Source organism: Bactrocera oleae, chromosome 2 (genome assembly GCF_042242935.1).
Source record: "Bactrocera oleae isolate idBacOlea1 chromosome 2, idBacOlea1, whole genome shotgun sequence".
NCBI lineage: Eukaryota > Metazoa > Arthropoda > Insecta > Diptera > Tephritidae > Bactrocera > Bactrocera oleae.
The window spans coordinates 11,286,909-11,309,752 of NC_091536.1; the positions used below are offsets into that span (position 1 = coordinate 11,286,909).

The 22,844-nt window shown below is 36.1% G+C and overlaps 2 protein-coding genes across 2 annotated transcripts; both read right to left on the minus strand.

Annotated features, from left to right (window-relative positions):
- Positions 1-247: 247 nt before the first annotated feature.
- LOC106619952 (odorant receptor 85c) lies at positions 248-5,047 on the minus strand. The gene is made up of 4 exons (XM_036373024.2): positions 4,227-5,047; positions 3,963-4,164; positions 2,405-2,560; positions 248-443 (listed from the first exon to the last, which is right to left on the minus strand). Exons 1-4 carry the CDS (start codon positions 5,033-5,035, stop codon positions 387-389), a joined length of 1,224 nt encoding a protein of 407 aa, XP_036228917.2. The 5' UTR covers positions 5,036-5,047; the 3' UTR covers positions 248-386.
- Positions 5,048-8,987: 3,940 nt separating this feature from the next.
- Positions 8,988-10,940, minus strand: LOC106619951 (odorant receptor 85c). Its single transcript, XM_014238299.3, has 4 exons — positions 10,103-10,940; positions 9,824-10,025; positions 9,281-9,436; positions 8,988-9,191 (listed from the first exon to the last, which is right to left on the minus strand). Exons 1-4 carry the CDS (start codon positions 10,924-10,926, stop codon positions 9,135-9,137), a joined length of 1,239 nt encoding a protein of 412 aa, XP_014093774.3. The 5' UTR covers positions 10,927-10,940; the 3' UTR covers positions 8,988-9,134.
- Positions 10,941-22,844: the final 11,904 nt, after the last annotated feature.

Consider the following 22,844-nt stretch of genomic DNA (forward strand, 5'->3'; position numbering starts at 1 on the left):
ATCTAAAAAAATATATTTTTTCTATTTACCTCCTACCGCACCTCATTTCATCAAATTCAAAAACGATCAGTAAGTTAGGTTAGGTTTTTCAATGGAAAACTTGTTTTGCGCTTCACTTTAATTGCAGTTCATAATTTATACATTCTGTTTACACTTCAGTCACGGTTGGTTTTAATTAAAATTTCATTAAATTTGCATGTGTCCCTGATATTCCACGCGGAGTACAAATGCTAATATTGCGAATGCATATGGAATTCCTAATTTGTCATGCGAACAGCTGTGGTCATCATGTACTTACTTACATACGCGTATGAGCAACAGAAACCACAGCAACAACAACAATAACAACAGCAGCAACAGCAATAGCATTCGGATCAACAATGACTTTAATTACTGTACATTGTGCGGATGAGAGTGAAGAATTTATAGGAAATTTGCATTATCTGCAAGAAAAAAGTAATCGCTAAATATTTGGAGAAAGTGTACGACATGAGCACAGCATGAAATGAATTATAAAACCACATGCACAAAGGAAAATTGTACGCAATGTGGAAATCTATAGAAAGTAATTAGAAAATGAAAAACAGAAAAACATCAATAGAATGGTAAATATGGTACGTTTTAGTTAATTGAATTCATTATTTTCTAATAACAGCATTATATTTCATCTGAGCAAAAGTCTTGTGAAATTTCGACTGCTTAGCTCCTTTACTTTACTAATTATAGAGCAAAGTGTCAAATCTGATTAATCGGTTGTACGACAGCTATATGTTACATTTGTTCGAATTTGTATACCCTGAACAAGATAATTTTGCATGAACTTCGTAACACCTAGAAGGAAACATTGGAAACCAAATAAAATGTATATATGTATATGTATATGAATTATCGGCATGATAAGCTGAGTCGATTAACTATGACTGTATGTCTGTATACTCTCACTTTTAGAGATGTCGATCTGATAATTTGCAAATGTTTTTTTCTCCTGAAAAAGCTGCTCATTTATCGGAACCGTCGATATCAGATCACTATAGCATGTAGCTGCCATACAAACTGAACGATCGGTCTAATTCGCAAGAGTAGCGGAAAGTTGACGGATAACTGTGAGGACTCATTAGAAGCCCTAGCGCCAGTGCACTTTTCTCACTGTAAGAAGAGGACGCGGTAAGTCTTAGCTACAAAGGCAATAGTACGGTAAACTTTCCCGAACACATCTTTACGGAGAATAAAATAGTATAGGCAATCCGCTCATCCGGAACCATTCCAATTCAATACAGTGAAATACTCTTTGTCTATCTCTGCCGTGGGTAAAGGCAATTTTTAGACACACATGAGCCACACTCATAGAGTGTGACGAGGGTAGTTTTCATACCAAAGGCTGGTAAAAACAACTCAACCTACTCGAAAAGTTTAGACTTATAAGCTTAGTTTCCTTAGTCAATAGCTCTTGATCCTACCATAGAACGTTGGATCAGAAGGCGCTTGATATCTAGAAGGATAAGAGCGGAACGAAACGACGTTAGAATGACCAATGAAGCCTATAGAGGCACTCCGCAATGTGGAGTACACTCTTCGCTGACATTAGTGGTGAATAAACTGTTAAGGAACTTGGACGACAAAGCCCCAAAGATCGTGGCACATACAGACGACATTGCCATCGTAATAAAGGGAAGGTGTCTATGCATCATTACCAGTATTATGACCACCAAACTCAGCACAGTCCAGAATTGCACATCGCAAGCGAGTTTGGGGTTGAATCCGGAATCTTTGTGTTCACAAGGAAATACAAAATCTCTCCATGAAGGCCCCCTTTGATAAATTGTATAAAACTCTCTCTCTAGGACCGCACCAAGTACCTTGGGATAGTCTTGGATAGCAAACTGCTGTAGAAACACAATGGGGAAGAAAGAAAGGGAGATGCCAACAATGCGTTATATGTATGTAGGCAGATGCCCGGCACAAACTTTCTCCCTCGCTCATGCACTGGTGTTACACAGCTATTGTGAGACCAATTCTGCTCTACGGTGCAATAGTACGATGGACAGGCGTACGGAAATCTATATATGCGCTGTGCATAACGGGAGCTCTAAGAACTAGTGCTAAACTTATCAGCCATATATCTCTTTGCAGAAAGCTGCGCGACATAATCGGCGACTACTGTAGGTGAGTTTATATATAGAACCTTCGGGCAGAATAACCTAACCTACATACAAACTGACCGACCAAATCGAGATTAAGATTTGTTATATTCTCTAAGGCTATAAGAAATGTACCTGTGAAGAGATTTATAGCTTCAGTGCAGCATCCTACTTAAAATAATAATTATAACTAAAATTAAAATATAATATGACGCTAATAAAACTTCTTCAAAATATCATCTTCCTTCCTTCCTTAAAATACTCACATCTGTTAACGTACCACGAGAGATATGCACGAATCTTGTAGCCTTTAACATTGCTGGCTTTTGAGCTCTCGCGGCGACTAACACCAGCATACGTTGATATCGGACATGTGAATGGATCCAATCGTGATTGTAGATGGCTCGAGCTATGTTGCTACTCTATAAGATATATATATTAAAATGAAGTATAGAAAAACGAATGAAAAAATCCTTGTCAAAGCTTTGGAACCTATGAGATCGGGTTATCCATTGATTCATCGATTACAAATCAAGCGCGGAAGGAAAGTATTTAAGCCTCAAATCATTTTGCGACTGTGATATTGAAAGCTGTTACTTGCCAATTTTGGGTTGCTAAAACCGAAAACGATAGTAAAAATTTCCTAACACGTAGTATTTTTTGTATTGTAGTCAAGGCGTGTAGGTGTCAAACCACCACCATTTACCATAATGACAAAAATAGCTGTACGTGATGGAAAATTTTTGAACTCAAATTCGTAATCGGGACAGCTCAAATACCCCCACAGACCACTTAGCAGATCAGCTGCGAATTCTTCCTTCAGATTTATTAAGTAGTGTTATTACTGTGCTTTCGAAAAACTTGAAGCTTTTCCAATTATCAGAATTTGTCAAAAATATTCTCATGGACATTCTAGGGACTTATAAGAAGATGTCAATCTTGTCGGGAACACAAGCTCAGAAAAAAATTAAATGAGAAAGGAATTTCTAGAATTACAAAAGTTCTGAAATGTCGATATTTGTCAATTGAAGAAACCCGACTAGAGCAAGTTTCTATATCAAGATTTAAGATTTATACGGAAATTCTTCATGAAAGATGTTTCACATGATTTGCTTATAAACATCACCTCAAAACTTCGACAAAATTGTTTTTAGTTCTCCACAAGTCCGGTTCCGAATTACAGTAAAAAATTAATAAATGTTTACAAGAGACAACCCGAACTATTAGATCCCTTGCGTATCTCTTAAACAGAGCCAATAGGGTATTTTTGATGAGCCCGATGCAAATATCTGATAAGAGCACTTTTTAACTCATGCTAGGGACTCTTAAATTTTGTAAATCTAGTCGTGCCTTTACATATTGCGCAGGATTGGTCTCAATAAATTTATTAATCCACTTTATAGGTTTGGCTGCAGGACGGTTGTCGGCCTAGTGACAGGTCACAACTTATTGGCATCACATGCGACACAGATGGGCATTAGTAACGATGACAGATTAAGGAAGTGCAAAGAAGAAGTCATGGGCAAAACGCTGGAGCACCTTCTTTGTTTCTATCTGGCTCTATATAGAAGTCGTTTTAGATATCTAAGAGCTTCGCACTAAATAAAGTATCGAAATTAGTTTTCAAACCTCTCTTAAACCTCGCAAAAAACGTTGATGTTCTTTGTGACGAATACTGAAGCTCGCATTAAATTAAACCTGCATCTGACCTTACAAAGGACCAGTAGACCTATGTATGTCGTAATAGCCTCAAAATATAACTTAGTCTAACTTTCATAGATTTAAAATGATTTTTCTATAAAAATTTTGTGTTCTTCAACTCACCGCATCGATCAGTTTCTGCCCGTAATGGCAAATTAAGTAAATTTGAATCAGCGACGAAAAGAGGAAAAGAAACAACTTAACCATATAGTCCGGTTCAGCGTCCATAGTCATTTGGAACCCGACAAAGCAAATTACAAATGACGAAGTCATAAAGTTCACCAACAATGGCACACCCAAAACTTCATTCATGATGTCCGACAAACTGGAAACCAGTCAAATTAGAAAAACCCGAATATGCTAGTTATATCTAAAGCAATCACTCACCTCAAAATATTGGCATGATATGCAATTATGTCGCATAGAAATTTCATATCCTTGCAATAAGCTTCGCTCGCTCTCGCATCAAGCCTCGGCGCTCTCGAAATTTTACAATCAACTAATTGCGGTCGATACTCAGTTATCGTCTGTGCAACATACTCATAATGCATAATAATTTGCGTCGCCATAGCACATAATACCAAATCACTAGCAATCTGTCCCGAAGCCGAATGATAGCCAGCGATGCTTTGTAAAGTATAGTAAAGATAGAAACTCCAATGATCATGCCAATTCCAAGGAATATAGCTCTCATAGGGCAGCGTTTTGTTAACACTGCGCACTTGCAACCAACAATCGTAGATTTGACGTTGCATATATGGATAAAGATTGTAGGTCCAAATAAGTAGCATGAAGATTGTTGCAAAGCCGCTCATTACAATCGTGCATTGACACAAGTGCCTACGCAAGTTCATCATTTTCTGCTGCGGCTCAGTGTATGGAAATATGGTATACATAAGCTGCAGAAAACGTGTCATCTCGGCTTTCTTACGCCGCATATAGAACATTTTTATGGTACCGACGAGTACAAAGCCAGCATAAGAAAGCGTCATAGTTGCTTGTATGAAATTCTTACTAACCATTAAAACTGAGAAAATCAGTTCGGAAAGTAGCCAGATGTTAAGATTAATCAAGCCGAAGTAAAATACAGCATTCTGGAGTGGACCGCCATTAGTGTTCCACAAGTCAACGCCAACGCTGCGATAAAAAAAACTTGGTATACGTAAGAAGGCTTCGAAGCTTATAACATTTGGCATATTTGATGCGATAACCCGTAAAAGCGCTGAAAATAAAACAAAATAAGAGTAGATTTTTTTTAAATGGTTTTTAAATTTTTTTTACCTAAACCTAATTTATAATGGTCTGGCCAAACGAGATTTTTAGAAAACTGAAAGATTTTCAGCTATCTTGAGACCGCTATTTGAGAGCGCAGCTGTTATTTGAAGGGCTACGAATAAATTATCACCTCAATACACTCAAAAGCCATAGCCAAAGCGCCTGCTGTCTTCAAATCGCTAAAGCATAAGGATTGGCAAATCGAATAAACTCTTGTATAATAGATGTTGTGTTTCGATAACGAGAAACGATCAAGATATCCCAAATCTTGCGAATAAGCTCTGACTATTTATTATTTTCTGTTAGAAACAAGTTAAACAAGATACCACAAATTTCAAGCACAATTATTTCCACTTTCTGTCGATGTATAAAGTATGAAGCTAGTTTTCTACGATCCCAAGATTTTTACAAAGGTACAAGTATAATGAAAAAGACGTGGTTAAAATCGAACAAACCTTTTTTATTTAAAGTTTTTAAAGAAAAATTAATTATTTATAATAGTTAAATATCCCTCTGATCGATGTTTTGTTGAGCATCTTCTGGTATGACACTCAATACAGGATGTTTTTTCAGACAACAGGTTTTTACGAAGAAATTAAACGCATATAAAATTAAAAAATATGGCCAAGAAATTAGCTACATTATAAAGATAAGGGTTTTCCGCTATGTTTTAAAAATGGTTTCGGGCAAGTAAACGCCGCGGCTGGCTCGAATAAATGCTAGCCGCGAGGTCCAATTTTCGACCACTTTTTGCAGCAATTGGGCCGTATGTCAGCAATAACGCGTCTTTCAAGGCGCCAATAGTTTTGGGCTTATCTTATAGACAAGTGACTTTACATAACGCCAAAAAAAATAGTCCGGCGGTGTTAAATCACATGATGTTGGTCATCAAGCCACAGGCCCACGACGCGAAATAATGCGTTCACCACAAGTTATTATTATCTGAAATTGAGTGTCACAAACCAATTAACAGCTCCCATATACTTGATTGATTTTTTGAATAAACTTCTCGATATAGAAACAAGAGAGGGAAGAGATGTCAAATTGCTTGTGTGAAGCAAATTCTGTTATTAAAACTCTTTCGATTACTTGATCCTCGTTTGACAATAGTAGAAACTTAAGACCTACTGTATGATAGTCAGAACACACCTGAAGTAACAGCTCCTAGATAAACAACAATAAAGCAGGTGTTCTGCTTTTTGCAACCACTGTATGTTTTTATAATTTGTTTGGGTAGTATTAAATTTTCACTGCACTCAGACTAAAGACTCCATTAAATAAGCATCCTGTCTTATCTACAAAATAAGTTCTATTTATTCAAACACTAATTATAACTTGACAATATAATGATAATTACAGATGTACATATTCATCGATATATGTATATATATTCCATACTTTATTGTTCTAAACTGCAACTTATTCAGTGAAAATCCCTTATTAAATTAAACAATGTTCGAGTTAAGCAGCAAGAATACAATAGCATTTGATTTGCTCTTTTAGCTTTTATATCCTACCCAAATCGAATATATGCCCACCAAAAACAGCACAATATAATTTTAAGTGCTTAGGCGCAGTTGCGTGTTCAGGCTTTAAATGATAACATTTAATATTCAGCCGAAAATTATATGTTGTTGCAAGGCTCTTACTATATTTCATTTTCTAAAATGATTAGAAATGCCAAATTATTATGCCTGCCAAATTCAATGTAAACATTCATTAGATCGAGCTAATAATATGCAATTACGCCGTTATTATACAATACAAAGACACACACACTTCCGCAAATATGCAAATACAAAGGAAAGCTTAGGCTACTTATGATTTCTTAATTTAATATTAATAAATACACTGAAGGAAAATTCGCTGCAATATGCATGATTTGTTCAAGGAGCCCTACATGTATCGTAAAAGTACCAACAAATGGGTAAACGAGGATTTGCTTTTATATTTCGGGATTAGAGAACAAAAACAAACATTAATTATCGAAAATCGCTTTATTGTTTTTCAAAATATTCTCCATTAAAATCTATACACTTTTGCTTGCGTTTGAACTAATTGTCGAAGCACTTTTGCCACTCTGGTTTAGGTATGTATCTCCAAAACATGAGTTTTGAACGCATCAACCGATTCTTCAGATATCGAAAAACGTTGACCGTTTAGTCGTTCGGTTCCAAGTCAGGACTATACGGTGGATGACTTATCAAATCGATGTATTGAGTGCTCTAAAATGCAGTTAAAGTCGATGCGTGAAAGCTGGCATTGTCGTGGTCTGAGATTCATCTTCCCCGATTAGTTTTCCTCATTTCTTGAAAGGTGAATACCAAGCACATGATTGTATACCACTTAGAATTTACTGTTCTGCTTTGTTCTAGTGGTATGGTTGAGACGTGTCCAGTGTTTCCCAAAAAAAAATAAAAACACACGCAACCAATTGTTTAGAAGTGCTTCAGGCTCGAATAACTTTTGTTGGACTCAACTCATCTGGAAACACCCATACAGTCGATTGCTGTTTACTTTCTCATGCGCATAATTCGACGATTTATCACCTGTTACGATGTCATAGACGAGTTTTGAAGCACCGCTATCGTTTTTTTTTTTACATTTACCCGACCAATCAGCACGGGCCTTTTTTAGCGATTGAAAAATTGTTTGGAATTAAACGTGAACAAATTGTGTGTTTATGTTTCATGCAATATTTAATGTATGCTGGTACTACTTGTGCCTATAATTGTCTCAATCTCACGATAGCTTCCAATACGATCTTGCAATAATACAATAGTTTCCGCAACAACAACTAATTTTGGAGGACCTTCACGAAGTTTGTCTGGGATCTCGATTGAAGTCACCATACCATAATCGATAATGCACTGGTCCCTGATGGAGCTTCATAACCCAAAATTTAATCAAATTCATTGATGGACTGTTGCTGAATTAATCCACGTCGAAATTTGTAAAAAAAAAAAATCGCTTGAAAAGGTTAGAGATGATGGCCGAGATGAATATTTTAAGTTACTGTAAACAACACAAAGAGCGCTCGTATGTCAATACGTTCCAAATATATATATGTTATATCATCAAAAATGTCAAACTTTACTATAAAGTAGTGGTTATCAGATTGCAAGACTTACTTGTTAGGTTTGCATAAAACGACGTGCTCCAGTCTGAGGATTCAACAGCTGGGAGCAAAATTTTACGTTTCAAATTTAAAGTTTGCTTTTACATTCCCCATTTCCTTATACTTCCTCTACTTAAAACTAGTTAAATTCGACGAAATTGTTTAGTGTACCTTAATTGCATTTGAACTTCGTTATTGTTATTCTCATTTCACTCTGGTATGATTGCCAAACTATAATGAGATCGAGTTCATTGGATACTCTGACAGAGTCAGAGTTGATTCAAAGCGTAAAGCGAGACCTTCAAAAATAAAATATTTTATGGACCAAAAAAATAGAGGGAGTTGAAATTTCATAGCCATTCGACAGGAGATCCAATTCTAACTCGCTTTGACTTTAGAGATGGTTTGGGGCTTTCGCCACACTCCATGTCTAGCCATATTGAGCAATAGAAATAAGAGATAAGGCTGGTGAAAGATTAAATGAAAATTTTATTGTATTGAAAGGGGAAAGAGAATTAAAATCTTATGTATTTCAAGAAGAATCATACATAATTTTGAAACCATTAAAGGAATATTTGAACGCTTTGCAAAAATAAAGGAGTAAAGGATACACGTAATATACCGAAAATAAGAAACAATCAGCATAAACCTCCAAGCAAGCTTCTCATAAATTAATACATTTTACTATATAAGGAGTAGTTTCATCTATGTAAGGAGACCCTATAATAGTTAACATAACCTAACCCTGACCCGGAGATAATTTTCCACATTAAATACAAAACTGAATTAAATACAGGTCTGCATTTATTTTCTATAAATGGAGCTACAGTTACTATATCTAAGTGAATACCACATATTTTAGGTTATAAATATTTTGACCTAAGCGATTTCCTCAACAAAAATTAATCGTCATACATAGTACGCAAGACCGTAAAGAATTTGTACGATATTTGCATGATCTACAAAGAGAATAAAAAAGAGAGATTGAGAGAAAGATATTCCCAACTAATAAACAAGCTTTAAAACTGTATGTTAGTATTTCGCTCACAATGGTCATGGTGTCCAGTGAGATTGTTATGAAGTTTGTTGCCTTCAATGCCGCGGCCTCTTGAGCCCGTTTGGCAACCAGTATTGTCATTTTCTGAAAACTTACATCCGCATGACATAAATTAGGAAAAAAAGCAGCACTTGCCACATTTGTACTCTGGAAAAAAATGAAATTAGTAAAATCTGTACAGATTATTTACAAATACGACAGTAGTACGAAGTTCTGTCCTACCGGATGAGACACAAATTTAGTACCTTAAATAAATCACTGAGAATAGAAGATAATGAATGAATAACCCAGCACCATCGGGGAGTATATGGTAGATAAAAGTAGAGAGGTTTCAAATAACAACTCCTGCTCCAAAATAGCTGTAAACTTATATTTTTTGGGTATTTTCCATTTCGTAACCAGAGTATTTCTTTTTCGTGAACCGATTTTAAATAAAATTACGTGTTTTAACTTCACTTCTTCTGTGACACTATGAGTTTAAATTTCTAAACACATTTTTTCTTTAAATCTATATACAATCTAATGTCTACTCACCGCATCCATTAGTAATTGTCCAAAATGACAGATGAGATACACTTGCAATATGGAAAAAAATAAAAAGACCGCCAACTTTAATAGTAGGTCAAGTTCTCTAGCAACGGACATTTGAAAACTGAGAAAACAAATAATAGCCGACGATGTGAAGAAGTTCACAAAAAGCGGCAGACCAAACAGTTTGTTCAATGAGGAGGACAAACTGACGCATGTAAATTAGGTAAATAAAAATTAGTATATAAACTTATTTTTCATCATAATTTTCACAAAACAACAAACCTCAGCAATTCATTGTGATATGCCACAATATTCGATATAAATTTTATATCCTCCTTAACCGCCTTAAGTTCCACAGCGACTCTCGCCAATTGCGGCAAACTATTACAGGTGTCTACTCCATGCACTTCGGCAAATTTCGTTTGATATCCCTCCAAGCTGCGAGAAATGTGATCGTAATGCATGATCAAATGCATGGATAGGATGCAGAGCAGCAGATCGTAGGCGATCTGTGCGCAAGTCGAGTGCCAGGCGGCAAAACTCTGCGTCACATAAATCACATAGTAAGTCCAATTATCACGCCAATCCCACGGATACATAGCTTGATAGGGTAGAACGCGTTCAATGTGTACGTGCAACAAATTCGTATAAATGAAACGTTGCGAGATCGTATACAAATTGTAAATCCAAATGACCACCATAAAGGTGATCGTATAACTCATAGTTGCCAACTTATTCAAACGAAGATATTTACTCAACTTTATGGTTTCTTGTTCTGATTTCGTATGCGGAAAGAGCGCTTCGAGGCGTTGGAAAAACACGGTTCTTTCAGTATGATAGTTAATGAGATAGTACCACTTGACAAACGCCACCACAATGAAACTAACGTAGGATAATGTCATGATGGCTACTATAAAGTCAGTTCTGATGGCCCCGATGATGTAAATACACTCAGCAAAGACTGTTAGAAACAAATTGATTGAGGTAAGGTACAATACAAAATGTTGCCTGATACCATCGCTTGGACCCCACAGTTTAATGCCGATATTGGCACAGAAAAAACTCGCCAATCCGAGGAATTCTTCAAAGTTTATAATGGTCGACATGACGGCGGTTGTTCTCGCTCTTGAATAGAGTAAACAATTTTATATAAAGTAGCTAAGACCTTTATTAAGATAAGATTACTTTATGGACAATCGAATTATATATACAAATTCTAAACGATTCTCTAAATAGATAAGTAAGTAAGCGATCGAAGAATGCAGAAATAGCTATATCCGTTTATATAGCAGTCGCCGGATGGCCCAAATGTGACTAATGCAACACACAATCTTTAAAAACTAGCAAACCAATATTTGCAATATTTGCAGAATTTTATTTACGGCACTGAATTATTTTTCAGAAAAAAGATTAAAAGCAAGCAACTCATGTCTCATCTGTTCATTTAACACACTTCAAAAAGGAATGCGCCAAAATGTAGGCAACGTTTTTTGTACCAAAGTAATTTTTTGAATTCTGGTGTTTGAAAAAAATTTATATTAGATGATGTTTTTAAACAAGACTTTTGTATTTTTCTCTTTTTCGACTTAAATTTATAGAACGCAAGCCACTTGCTCGAGTTTTGAATGGAAAATTATGTATTTAAAGAAATTTTCCAGAAGCTGACGAGAGAGAAAACGGTTTATTAGCTGGTTTGAATATGTAGCTGTAGGTTTGAACACTTAGCCATATTTTCAGCGCATGCGAACCATGTTGTTTTTTAACTTATACTAACACTCGCCTTGAATCTTCTTATAATTGCTAAACGAATAAGAAGTATTGCTAAAAATGTGTCACAGATTCTTAAAGTTCTCTTTAAGCAACAATAAATTCTAATGTTTCTTTGTGATTAACTTATTTAGTATCCAGAAATTTGAAGCGTCTAGAAAACTGCACCGAATAGCATTTGGCGCGATCTCTAGTTTTTCCTTCGAGATATTATGAGTTTTTGTGGTTCATCGTTCAAATAGTGATTGTTTCGCGTTCACATATATTTTTTCCAGCGGTATATTCAGGCAGTCGAGACGTCTAAAGGCAAAACTTTCTCAAACTTAAAAAATTTGCAAGCGCCAACTTTGCTTAACGATTAGTCGAGCTACTACTCTCATCTGGGTTTCACAAATGGAGAATTCTATGACTTTTAAGTTATCTCCTGACAGATTTTATAAGAAGCTTCTACATGGCAGTAATACACTCGAAGGCTGCTGTAGACTGCCAGTGGATGTTGAACCATTGGAAAAATATGTTGGAGCTTGGTCGGATCGCAGTAACAATATCTAACATCTGCACCACAGTAAGATTCATTTATTTACAGTTACACGACCTTAAGAAACTGCGCGCGTGAAGCGAATAAGATTTAAATGATTTACTATCTAATCGTCAGCGTCAGGAAAGAGCTAAGCTCATGTCTCCCATACTAATTTAGTTTAACCAAAAAATCCTTTACTTTTTCTTATTGCAGGCACAATATTAAGTTGTAAAATTGAATTACCCAGACGGACAAAATAAAAAATCGACTTCAACTAACCGCGAAAGTGAATGCGAAAGACGTGCAAAAATTGAATTCAAGGCTCCTTAAATACATAAACAAGCGTATAAATATTTAATAGCAAAATAAAATAGATTGGAAAGCAAATTAATAAAATAAAATTACTAATTTATAAGCATATAAATATATATGTGTGTATGGTAGACAGTGCATGTGCGGAAGGCTAATGCTCACACATATTGTTTTGCGCCTTTTTGCTCAAGAAATTCATCATTTACCGCTTAATGTGTTCACACGCATTAACTACCCCCTTGCCACCGCAGCTGCGGCGCTTGCAGCACTACAACCACTAATGCAATTTTTATGCTTTTGCACACGCCTGCGGCCCTTACGGATACATGCGTAACCTTTTCTATGCTTACAATTTCATTTTAGATTCACTTTCTTTGTTGTTTTTGCAATATGGCTTATGCAGAGATTTTCAAATGATTGGATACCCCCAGCTGCGGGGCTGTTTTAATGGCATTTTAATATTGCCTGCAGTTGGTCGCAATGAAAGCAAGAGCGTATGTTAACTATGTAAAGGTCGCACCTTGCCTCCGGCTGGGCGGCATACGCTTGAGACGCCCATCTGCTTTGCGAAGTGTACGGCCTGACAGTTAAATGCGAGTTGATGGCAATATATTAAAATCCATTAACGAGTTGATAGCCACATGAATTATGCACATAAAACCCCTCAGTCTATTTACGAATTAGTTATCTTAACGAGTTGGGTGGAAATGGCTGGAGATATGTAGTACAGATAATTAGAAGTGAAGTGTGCTTAACGATTGATTACGTATACGCAGAGGAGGGCATTCATATTGAAGAATATTAAAGAGAAATGCGTAACTAAGAAGCGTTAAATGACAGATGACAAATAAAAAATTATGAAAGAGTTGATTCTAACATCAAGTCTCCCAAATTTCCGGTATTTTCGGTCCGAAATTATTTTTTTTTTTGATTAACCTTCAACTCGTAAAACTTGTGTAATCCTCTATTTTACTATTGGACTAAAACATTTAACTAGCAAAGAGTACTCTCTCTTGCAACAGTGGTATAAATATATGCATATATTTGCAAAACTCGAAAATTATTATAGCTCATCCCATAAATACTCTTTATTTTAAATTGATTTGTATTGAAAGCACTTTGTTACTCAAAAAACGGGGATGTAAGCTCAATACTTTTTCTATATCGTGCTTCCACTTTTTCCAACCATTCCAACTACATTTTCTTGAGCTCTTCAAAAACGTTGTTTGACTTGAATAAAATTCTGCACCATCAAGCTTATATTTGATATTTGAGAACAGTACAAAATCACTGGGAGCTTCGATTAAAAAATATATTTCATGTTACACTTTTTATATATAAACCCAGCTCTGATCTACCCGGTTGAAGCCTAATTTGTTATACAATAGCACAAAAGCTCATTCACTACTGAAGCCTTGGAAAGCTAGAAGCTAACAATACTTGTACATTCATCGATCGAAAAACAATAAGCGCTCTCTCTTTTTTTTTTGCGGAAACTTTGACAGATATCACTAAAAACGTATAGCCCAAAAATATTCTTTGTGAGCACACGCCAATGAACCCGAACATTCATTCAGCCAAAAAGTGTCAACTCGACAGCATTTGGACAACAACAAAAGCCAATCGCAAATAACATAGAACCTACCGAACCCCAAATAAGAGAAATGGTGGATTTTTTATATTTCTAAAACAAAATATTCTTCGACTTGCGCTTATTACAACTTACTTGGCATATTCTTGTTTTTAAAGAGACCAACATCAAAAAAATATATGGACACAATACAACTTCAGGTATTCCAATTTTAATTTTTGTTCACGTCTTCAACCTGTCGATAAGGTGAAATACGTTATATATAATATATTGAAGAGAAAGTTAGTAAGGCATCGGTTGTTTAATATTATTTTAGATACCATTACCATAGGTGGTGTTTCGGCTCTACAAAAATGCTCGCAATCAAGCTTCTTCATCAGCAGACTCATTAGGGTGTCTGATCATAGCGAGATTGCAGGTAACTGCAAAGCCGAAGAGCTAGTCAGCGGAGAAAGTTCATCTTACCGTAATCATAGGAGCTCTTATTGGATATTGGCATTCATACAGTAAGGCTAAAAATCTTGTTGGTCATAAGTTGTCACATTGGAGTGAAGTTGTGGTGAAGACGTCTTGGCACTTTCTTCTCCATTGTCCTGCATTGCAAAACTGAAGTTGAAACATCTCGGCGAACCAGGAGACATAACCAAAACTGACATTAGCCGTCTCAACAAATTTGTGATGGGATCAAAGTGTTGTATCGGTTTGTGATGATCTTATGATCTATTATTTAGGTGTTTTATGTACCACAATAGAACGGCATTCTAAGCTGTCCAAGTGAGATTCCTGTTAGGAAATCTCCCAATTTTTTTAAAAGTTTTGTTTAGGGGAGCCAGGTCTCAGGGTTTGCGGCTTTCTTTTGGAAAATCATCGCAACAAACTGCTTGCTAATTGAATATACCAATACCATAAACATTTAATCGAAAATATCTACCCTTCTAAGCACAATACATCCTCATATTCCATTTATAGGCGAAACTCATGCTCCTTATCTTGATCAAAAAATTTCAAACCTAAAAATACTGTCCAAATCATGTGAGAGTGGCTCTTATAGCCTATGTTGCAGGTTACTTTATGTATATGATATATATGTATGTCTTTTTGTCTGTATATAACAAACGCTGCCCAATTTTTTTAAGTAATTGCTTAATATTCGCCAATATTCGCAACTTTCAACAGTCAAATCAAAAACGTTCAACTAAAAATTGTTTACGCAAAAACAACAACAAATGTAAAAACAACAACTCAGGTATATTGAATTCACGAGCTCAAGAGCTCACAGTGAAAACCGGGGTTTCGGCGCAGTTTTAAATTGAAAACGATTTAATAGGAATTTGTGTGCTGTATGCATGTATGTATGTATGTATGAAGTGATTGTTTGCATTAGCGAAGTGCTCTGCGAGTCGCTACCCGACGCAGGGATGATGGAAAAAACCCTTTCGGGACCACAGGTTAACAGCGCTTAGAATAAATTCGTTTCAATTGCCAACGCGGCGTACATGCAACGTGCAACAGACATACACAGACACATACACATATTTGTTGTTGCATGCGTTGGCCGTCACCACCTCAAACATGCCACTGAGCTGAATGCTGCAAGCATACACGCAAATAACAGCAGAACACAAACATACTCACATACACATGCGTGTGAGGCACACACCGATAGTCAAATGCACCCACACACCCACATACAGCCATCCACACATATGGACAGCGCTACGTCGTCGTGTTTGATCTAAAAATTTTACCGCCGCCATCAGCCAAGTGCAGCATTGTTATTTAAGTTATTGTTGTGATTGTCTGCCATGCAGGCCACATACTCGTACAACAACGTGCACACAATAAAGTTAACGCACCTGACTTCATTTATGCCCACTCTCACCATCCTTGGACGCCTGCCACTGGCTAGCTGTTGCGAACAGCGGAAATTTCGAAAATTACAGCAGCAGAGATCGAAGACCGTTAGTCGTTGAGCAAACAAGCAATTTGCCATTTATCACGAATTGGATTGAACGACACGCTTACACACACACACGCACACATATACACCCAGCCGCATTCATGTATGCATATAAATTGTTTATCTGCGCATTCTTGTTGTTATTGTTGTCTAAATACATAACGCGGAAATGCAATTGATACACATACAAACACACAGCCTACCTACAAATATTGTAAACTTTATTCCGGCGACATGAACGCAGACCCACAGCCAAGTTTTAGCCAACGACGGCTGCCTGTAATTGCCACAAAAGTACGATACAGAAAACACCGTAATCTTCATGCCTCCAATGCCGCAAACAATTGAAAATCAGCCCGCGGTTATGTGGCTTACAATCATTACAATGGGTAGGTAGGTATGAGTGTGCGGCTCCCCAGTAGTAAGACCGGTTGCGATATGTGTCTGTTGATAATATGATTGAAATACCGTGATACTTAACCCTCTCAGTGCAGACCGGCTTTAATACTGGTTCCTTTGTTGAGAATATCATATAACAATATTTATTTGGATTTCAATTCAGAAAAAAAATTTAAAACTTCAAAAATTTGTGGAGGCAAATTATGTGATAATTTAAGGACTTTCATTATTTCCGCATTAAATGTGAATATTTTGAAACACCAGATATTTTTTCTGTTCATTAGGGCGGTCCTTCAAAGTACGCTTCGATAATTGAAAACTTTTTTATTTGACGAGATATCTTCACAAAATTTGGCATCCATCATTATCCAAAACAACGGTAACAATCCAAAGAAGTTACATACAACGCTTGGAATTGTCCAAGATTATTATGCAAATTCTTGTTCTCCGAAAAATTCACAAATTCACGTTCATCGAAAAATCATCATCTCAGATGAAGCCCATTTCTGGCTTAATGGCTTCGTCAACAAACAAAATTGTCGCTATTGGGGTTAATGAAATCCTCGTGTGCTCCAGGAAACGCAAGTGCATCCCCAAAAATCTACAGTTTGCTGCGAGTTGTATTTTACACAATGTTGACGGACTTTTTCCCCTGATTTCGATGAAATCGACGCGGACGATCTGTATTTCCAACGTTTCACGCCTTAACATGGACACGTTGCTTGCAAAGTTCGGCGACTCGTTAATTTCGAGAAATGGCTTAGTCAATTGTCCACCAAGATCATGCGATTTAACGCCTCTAAATTATTTTCTCTGGGGGTATGTTAAATCAAATAGTCAATTGTCCACCAAGATCATGCGATTTAACGCCTCTAAATTATTTTCTCTGGGGGTATGTTAAATCAAATATTTACACCAATCAACCAGCAACGCTTGAGGTAACAAAAACAAACAGAACCCATTTTGACCAAATGCAAGTTTTATATTTCATTTTAATTGATAGGCCCTGTATATCACGCATAAACACACACACAAAATTCGGTTAAATTTATGATACAATTAGTTATAGGCAAAATGTTTTGTTAGACAGTTTAGTGCATGTTGAACGAACCCTTTGGGGATCACGTTGCTTCAGGTACGAGTATGCATATGCCATTACTGTGGCGGCACGTTATGAAAGCGTGAGCAGTTAAAAGCAGTTAATCTGAAAATATATTTAACATTCGATTGGGAAGATTTCGATTGGAACTATTTCGTTAAACTTTAAAGTTCACGGTATAAAATGAGCGACTCGGCTGTCGAAATACTGAGTGTTGCCTTTGTAAAGTTGTTTACCCCAATATATTGGGTCTTTTGAAATTTCTCTATACCAGATTTTGAAAAAAAATCCCTTTATGGATATACGGATGCTTAGTCGATTGCTTGTTTGGTTGGAATTGTAAAATAGTTACTAACCATTTAACAGCAATTCATAATAGACCAATTTGGCTTAGAGCTAAGGCTCTCTCAGACTTAATACTCTAAGACCTTAGACTTTCCTCATGCTCTGTTCTCCTCTGGAGATTATAACTCAAATACAAGACATAGATTTTAACACTGTTCGTCCATAGAAGACGGCCTTATATTGCCAGTTTAACATTTATAAAAACAAGGCGGAATTTGAGTAACGTATTCCTCTGCACAGCTTGCTTCTCATAAGTATTATACTTGTATAATATTTACTGATCAAATATTACCTAACTGGACAAATATTATAAACAGGGAAGTCTACAATCTAAAAAGGTAGCAACGTATTAATGGCTCGAGTTAGTTACCATATACATGTATGTTATAACAGATTTTTCGGACATTTTGGATTTCAATGCTCATTCAGCGGAAGAAAATAGTAGCTGAACAAAGCGCTGAATGTCAAAACTACAGAAAATCTGAATTATTCTCGGCCTTTTAGCTAAAAAAATAATGGCTTAATAGAACCTGAAAACCTAGTATGGACTTATAAACCCTGTGTCGTAACTTTCGTCAATATTTTATTCCAAATGTTTACTACAGATTCTAGCTGGTAATTATAAAAATATATATCTTAAATTTTGCATATTCTCCCATCGGATTTTCAACCATCGTCCAGCTGAATGACAAACACACACACAACTAACACCAACAAAATGGGTGCTGTATAAGTAGGTCGTAACATATACGCACATACAACCATCAAAAGCAAATATTTCGACATTAGCAAACTCTACAAAATGGCTCAACCACAATTTGGGGGACATCGACGAAGCCCAAGCAATTAATAAAATAAAATACAGTTAAATTAATTGTATTTGTAATAAATGCCAAGTAAGTTAATTTTGGCAAATCCATCAAGACCGATTAAATTACTAGAGACTTCAAGAGATATATGTGTGTGTGTGCGTTTGATTGCATATGTACATATGGGTGTTTATATGTATGTTTTAATTTATATGTGCATAAATGGTTGCACATTCGCACAATTTGTGGCTTAAAATAATTGCAGTTGTTAAACGAGAGCAAATGACGTGACTTGATGGACTTGATGGAATTTACTAATATACTCGTATATGTACATATATGTATTATTGTGTGTGTGGAATGAATATGTGTGCTTTAAAGCCCGCTAAAGAACATAAGAGTATTGAAAAATTTATGTATACAAAGGACGGAATATATATAGGGTATTATTTTCGAAATATAGTATTAATATATATATATAGTATATATAAAAGAATTGAGCGGAAATGATGATCCACTTAAGATGCAGCCGAAGCAAAAATAATGAACATTCCCTTGATAATGTAAAAAAAATTTTTGTATACTACATATTACGCTGTGTTAGGCCAAACTTCGTCTTTTAATTATAACAGAATGGAACTATATCTTATGAATTGATTAACTGCAGCTACATCAAAGGTTACGTTGGCACAACGAGTTTCATGGGCTTATTAGGGGTGCCATCGAACGATCCGCAGCATTCTACAGAGATTACCTCTTCAGCTCACGTCCGTCTCCTAGACGAACCATCTTTACCAACTGAATTCGAGGACATTGTACCGCACTGCAACACTTGCTTCCGTTCGAACGAATGAAGAAAGATCCGACTGTAAGGACTCTAGAAACCATAAGGCAAACACTAAAACCGATACAATACGAATGTGACTATCCGGTTTGGTTTCAATCATATGTGTCTTCGGATCATATGTCACTCAGGTATAGAAATTGGGGACCCAATGCCAACCTTTTTTAAATAATAATATAGTATTCTTTAAAGTACATATTCGGTGGCTTTATACGCAAAATAAATGAGATCTTAAAACTGTCTCTTCATAAATTTTAGCATTACAGAAATATTATTTTCAGCGTCACCAATATATTTGTAAACGTATACACGACATTTCAAAGGTTTCTTCTATTATAAGCTTTACATCAAAAGTTTCTTTGCAATTGACGCGAAAACTCTTCACACATCCGGCAAAATATTTTAAACGCCACTGAACTTTGCTGACCTCAACACCCAAGCGTGTATTTTTATTGACCTACATAATCATGTATATATGGTAAAGAAACAACAACACATGGCAAGTATGGACTACACTTTATCTTCATTAAACTACAGCATAACAATTGACATTGATCCCCACTTCAGCTCCTATCATTGTCATATGGGTTTACTTGAGAAATGAAAGCAATGCCGGCACACGTATGCCACATACTCTTAAATCATAAACACATACTTACATATCGATCATATGCATACATATACTTGTATATGTATGTATGTACTTGCCGCTATAGAAAGACGTGGCTTCAAAGCTGTGAGTTGAGAGCTGGGAGCTGGATAAATGACCGGATATTGTAAAATCCCATTGTAACAAACGACAAGTCGTTGTCGGAGGACATGTTGCAGCAGCAATGCAACAACAAGCACAAACAACAATCGGTAAAATGCAGGAATTATCATTGAACAAGCTAAATAGTCAAGTGTGCGGTCATATTGCAAAGGCAAGATATATGTGGTATATACTCCTCATATCCATCTCGTTACACAAACACAGCTCACTTAGTGTGTATGTGTGTGTGTGTATAAATTGGTGTACATATGCTTCACTGCAATCGCTATGTAAGCTTAAGCAGACAACTTGTCTCGTTGACTGGTTGTGGCATCCAGCTACTCGGAGATAACGGCATAAACAAATCAATAATTGTCCCAGCTTGTTTAAACTTTATATGAGTGTGTGTTAAATGAGCTTAAAGCTTATTTACAAGTATACGTGTACAAAATACTAGAACAGCTTTGGTGATCAATAAAAAGACCTACGTACCAACACTTACATACAAACATATATGTAGTGTAAGGTGTAAAGTTGAGCAAAGCCAGCAGTTAGAAGAACTAATAAAATTCGAAGATACTTTGTCAAGAGAGAAATGTCAAATGTCGCTACTTTAGAAAAAAAGTGCTCAATTATTACAAAAATTAAAAATGCTCCGATGATATATATTCATCATTCCTTCAACTTCCTTAAAAAAAACTAATGATCCGATTTTAATATATAATATGTTTGTAGGTATCAGAACGATCTCTTACTGAACCTATCGAAGTACATTAAGAGTGCTTTTTACACCACTCCACCGTAAGCAACAAGTGATGCCAAAAGCTCCTCTAAAATTTTTTTTTTAAGCAAGGAGATCTGTCTTTTATGCTAAGTCGCAAAGCTGTTTTGAAATTATTCCACTAACCCGAAGTGTCATCATTAAGTATTGTAATTTAAGTATATTGCCCACATGTTTCTATCTCCCTCTCTCTCTCTCTCTCACTCTCACTCTCTCTCTTTATATCTTTCTCTCTCTCTCTTTCTATCTCTCTCTCTTACTCTCACTCTCCCTCTTTATCTCTTTCTCTCTCTCTCTCTCTCTCTCTCTTTATCTCTTTCTCTCTCTCGCGCTCTCTCTCTCTCTCTCTCTGCCCCTCATGCAATAGGGTAGGTTGAGTGCTTAAATAAAATAACAAAAACAAATGATCTATAAGAATACCAGTCACAAATACAAAATATACCTTGATCGAAATATTAACTGAATTTTGACCGGACATAATTTTGTATGACAGCTATATGCTATTGTGGTCCGATCACAAAAATTTCAACGGAGATTGCACAAGTGCCTTGTAGAAGAATACATTCCAAGTATTGTAAAGATATCTCATCAAATACAAAAGTTTTCCATACAAGCACTTGAGTCCGATCGTTCAGTTGTATCGCAGCTATATGCAATAAATCGATTCAGCTCGTCATGTTGATCATTTATATATATATATATAGGGTGTACCATGTTTTCTTCTGGGTGTTACGAACTTTGTGGTAAATATAATGTACCCTATTCAAGGTATAAAAAGTCACAAGTTTCAATAGCAATATAATCTCGGCTAATATAGTGATTACCGCTTCGACATAGAAATTTAAGACTACTAAATGTGCTTCGGACAAGAAACTGAGCTGGAAGTCAAGTGCACAATATCCTTGCAACCGCAACCACTTTGTTTATTGCATGCCACATTCAAATTGTCGCATACGCCGCACTTGCAGCGCCAAAAGTGAAGATAAACTAAACGCAATTTATGCTGATTGCCGTTGTTTTTGTAAAAGTTATTGCAATTGTGGCTGTTGCAATAATAACAGCAACACAACCACACATGTGTGTTAGTACTTGTATATGTGTTCGTCAGCAATTTAATTTGTAATAAAAACATTTAGACACCTTTCGCCAGGCCCTGTCCACGAGCTAGTGACACTATGAGCTCCACTCTACTCCTATGCTTGCTCGCATACATATCCGCTTAGCTTTGAGTGGCTGGCTCTTACTCTCTTGTTGCCCTGCGGTTGCACTTTCCGGTTTGTTGAGCACAAACCTAATTATTATTTTATTATCACGCATAAGGACACGTTATATTCCTGGAGAATCTGTAGAGATGTGGCATTTCAGTTTGTATGCATAAATGTGTGATTGTTGAGTTTTTGTACTTATGTGCATAAAGGGTGGCATATGTGGTGTTTTGCTTTTTAATTTGTATCCCATTATTACAAAAACTTTGACCAGCGCCTTTAAAATGTCCTTATTCATTTTGAAGTCCTCGATCCTATTAATGTTGAGTTATTTTGTCAGCAATTTTTTGACATTTAATCTAATTTTTTATGACCTCAATCGACTCACTTTTAACGGAGGGATATTTGAAATTTTTGGAATAGAAAAAATCCCAGTGAGTCAAATCTAGCTTATAAATAGGCTAAGCGATGAATTTTGTTCTAGCGTAGTATGCACACATTATTTTCCGACCTATTTTAATTTTTTCAAAAAGTTGGTACGAGTCCGGTATATACATTCTACAGTTTGATCTAACATGGATGGTCGGAAATTGAAGATATGGACGATATTTGGTTTCAGCAGAAAAGACCGTCATATTCAA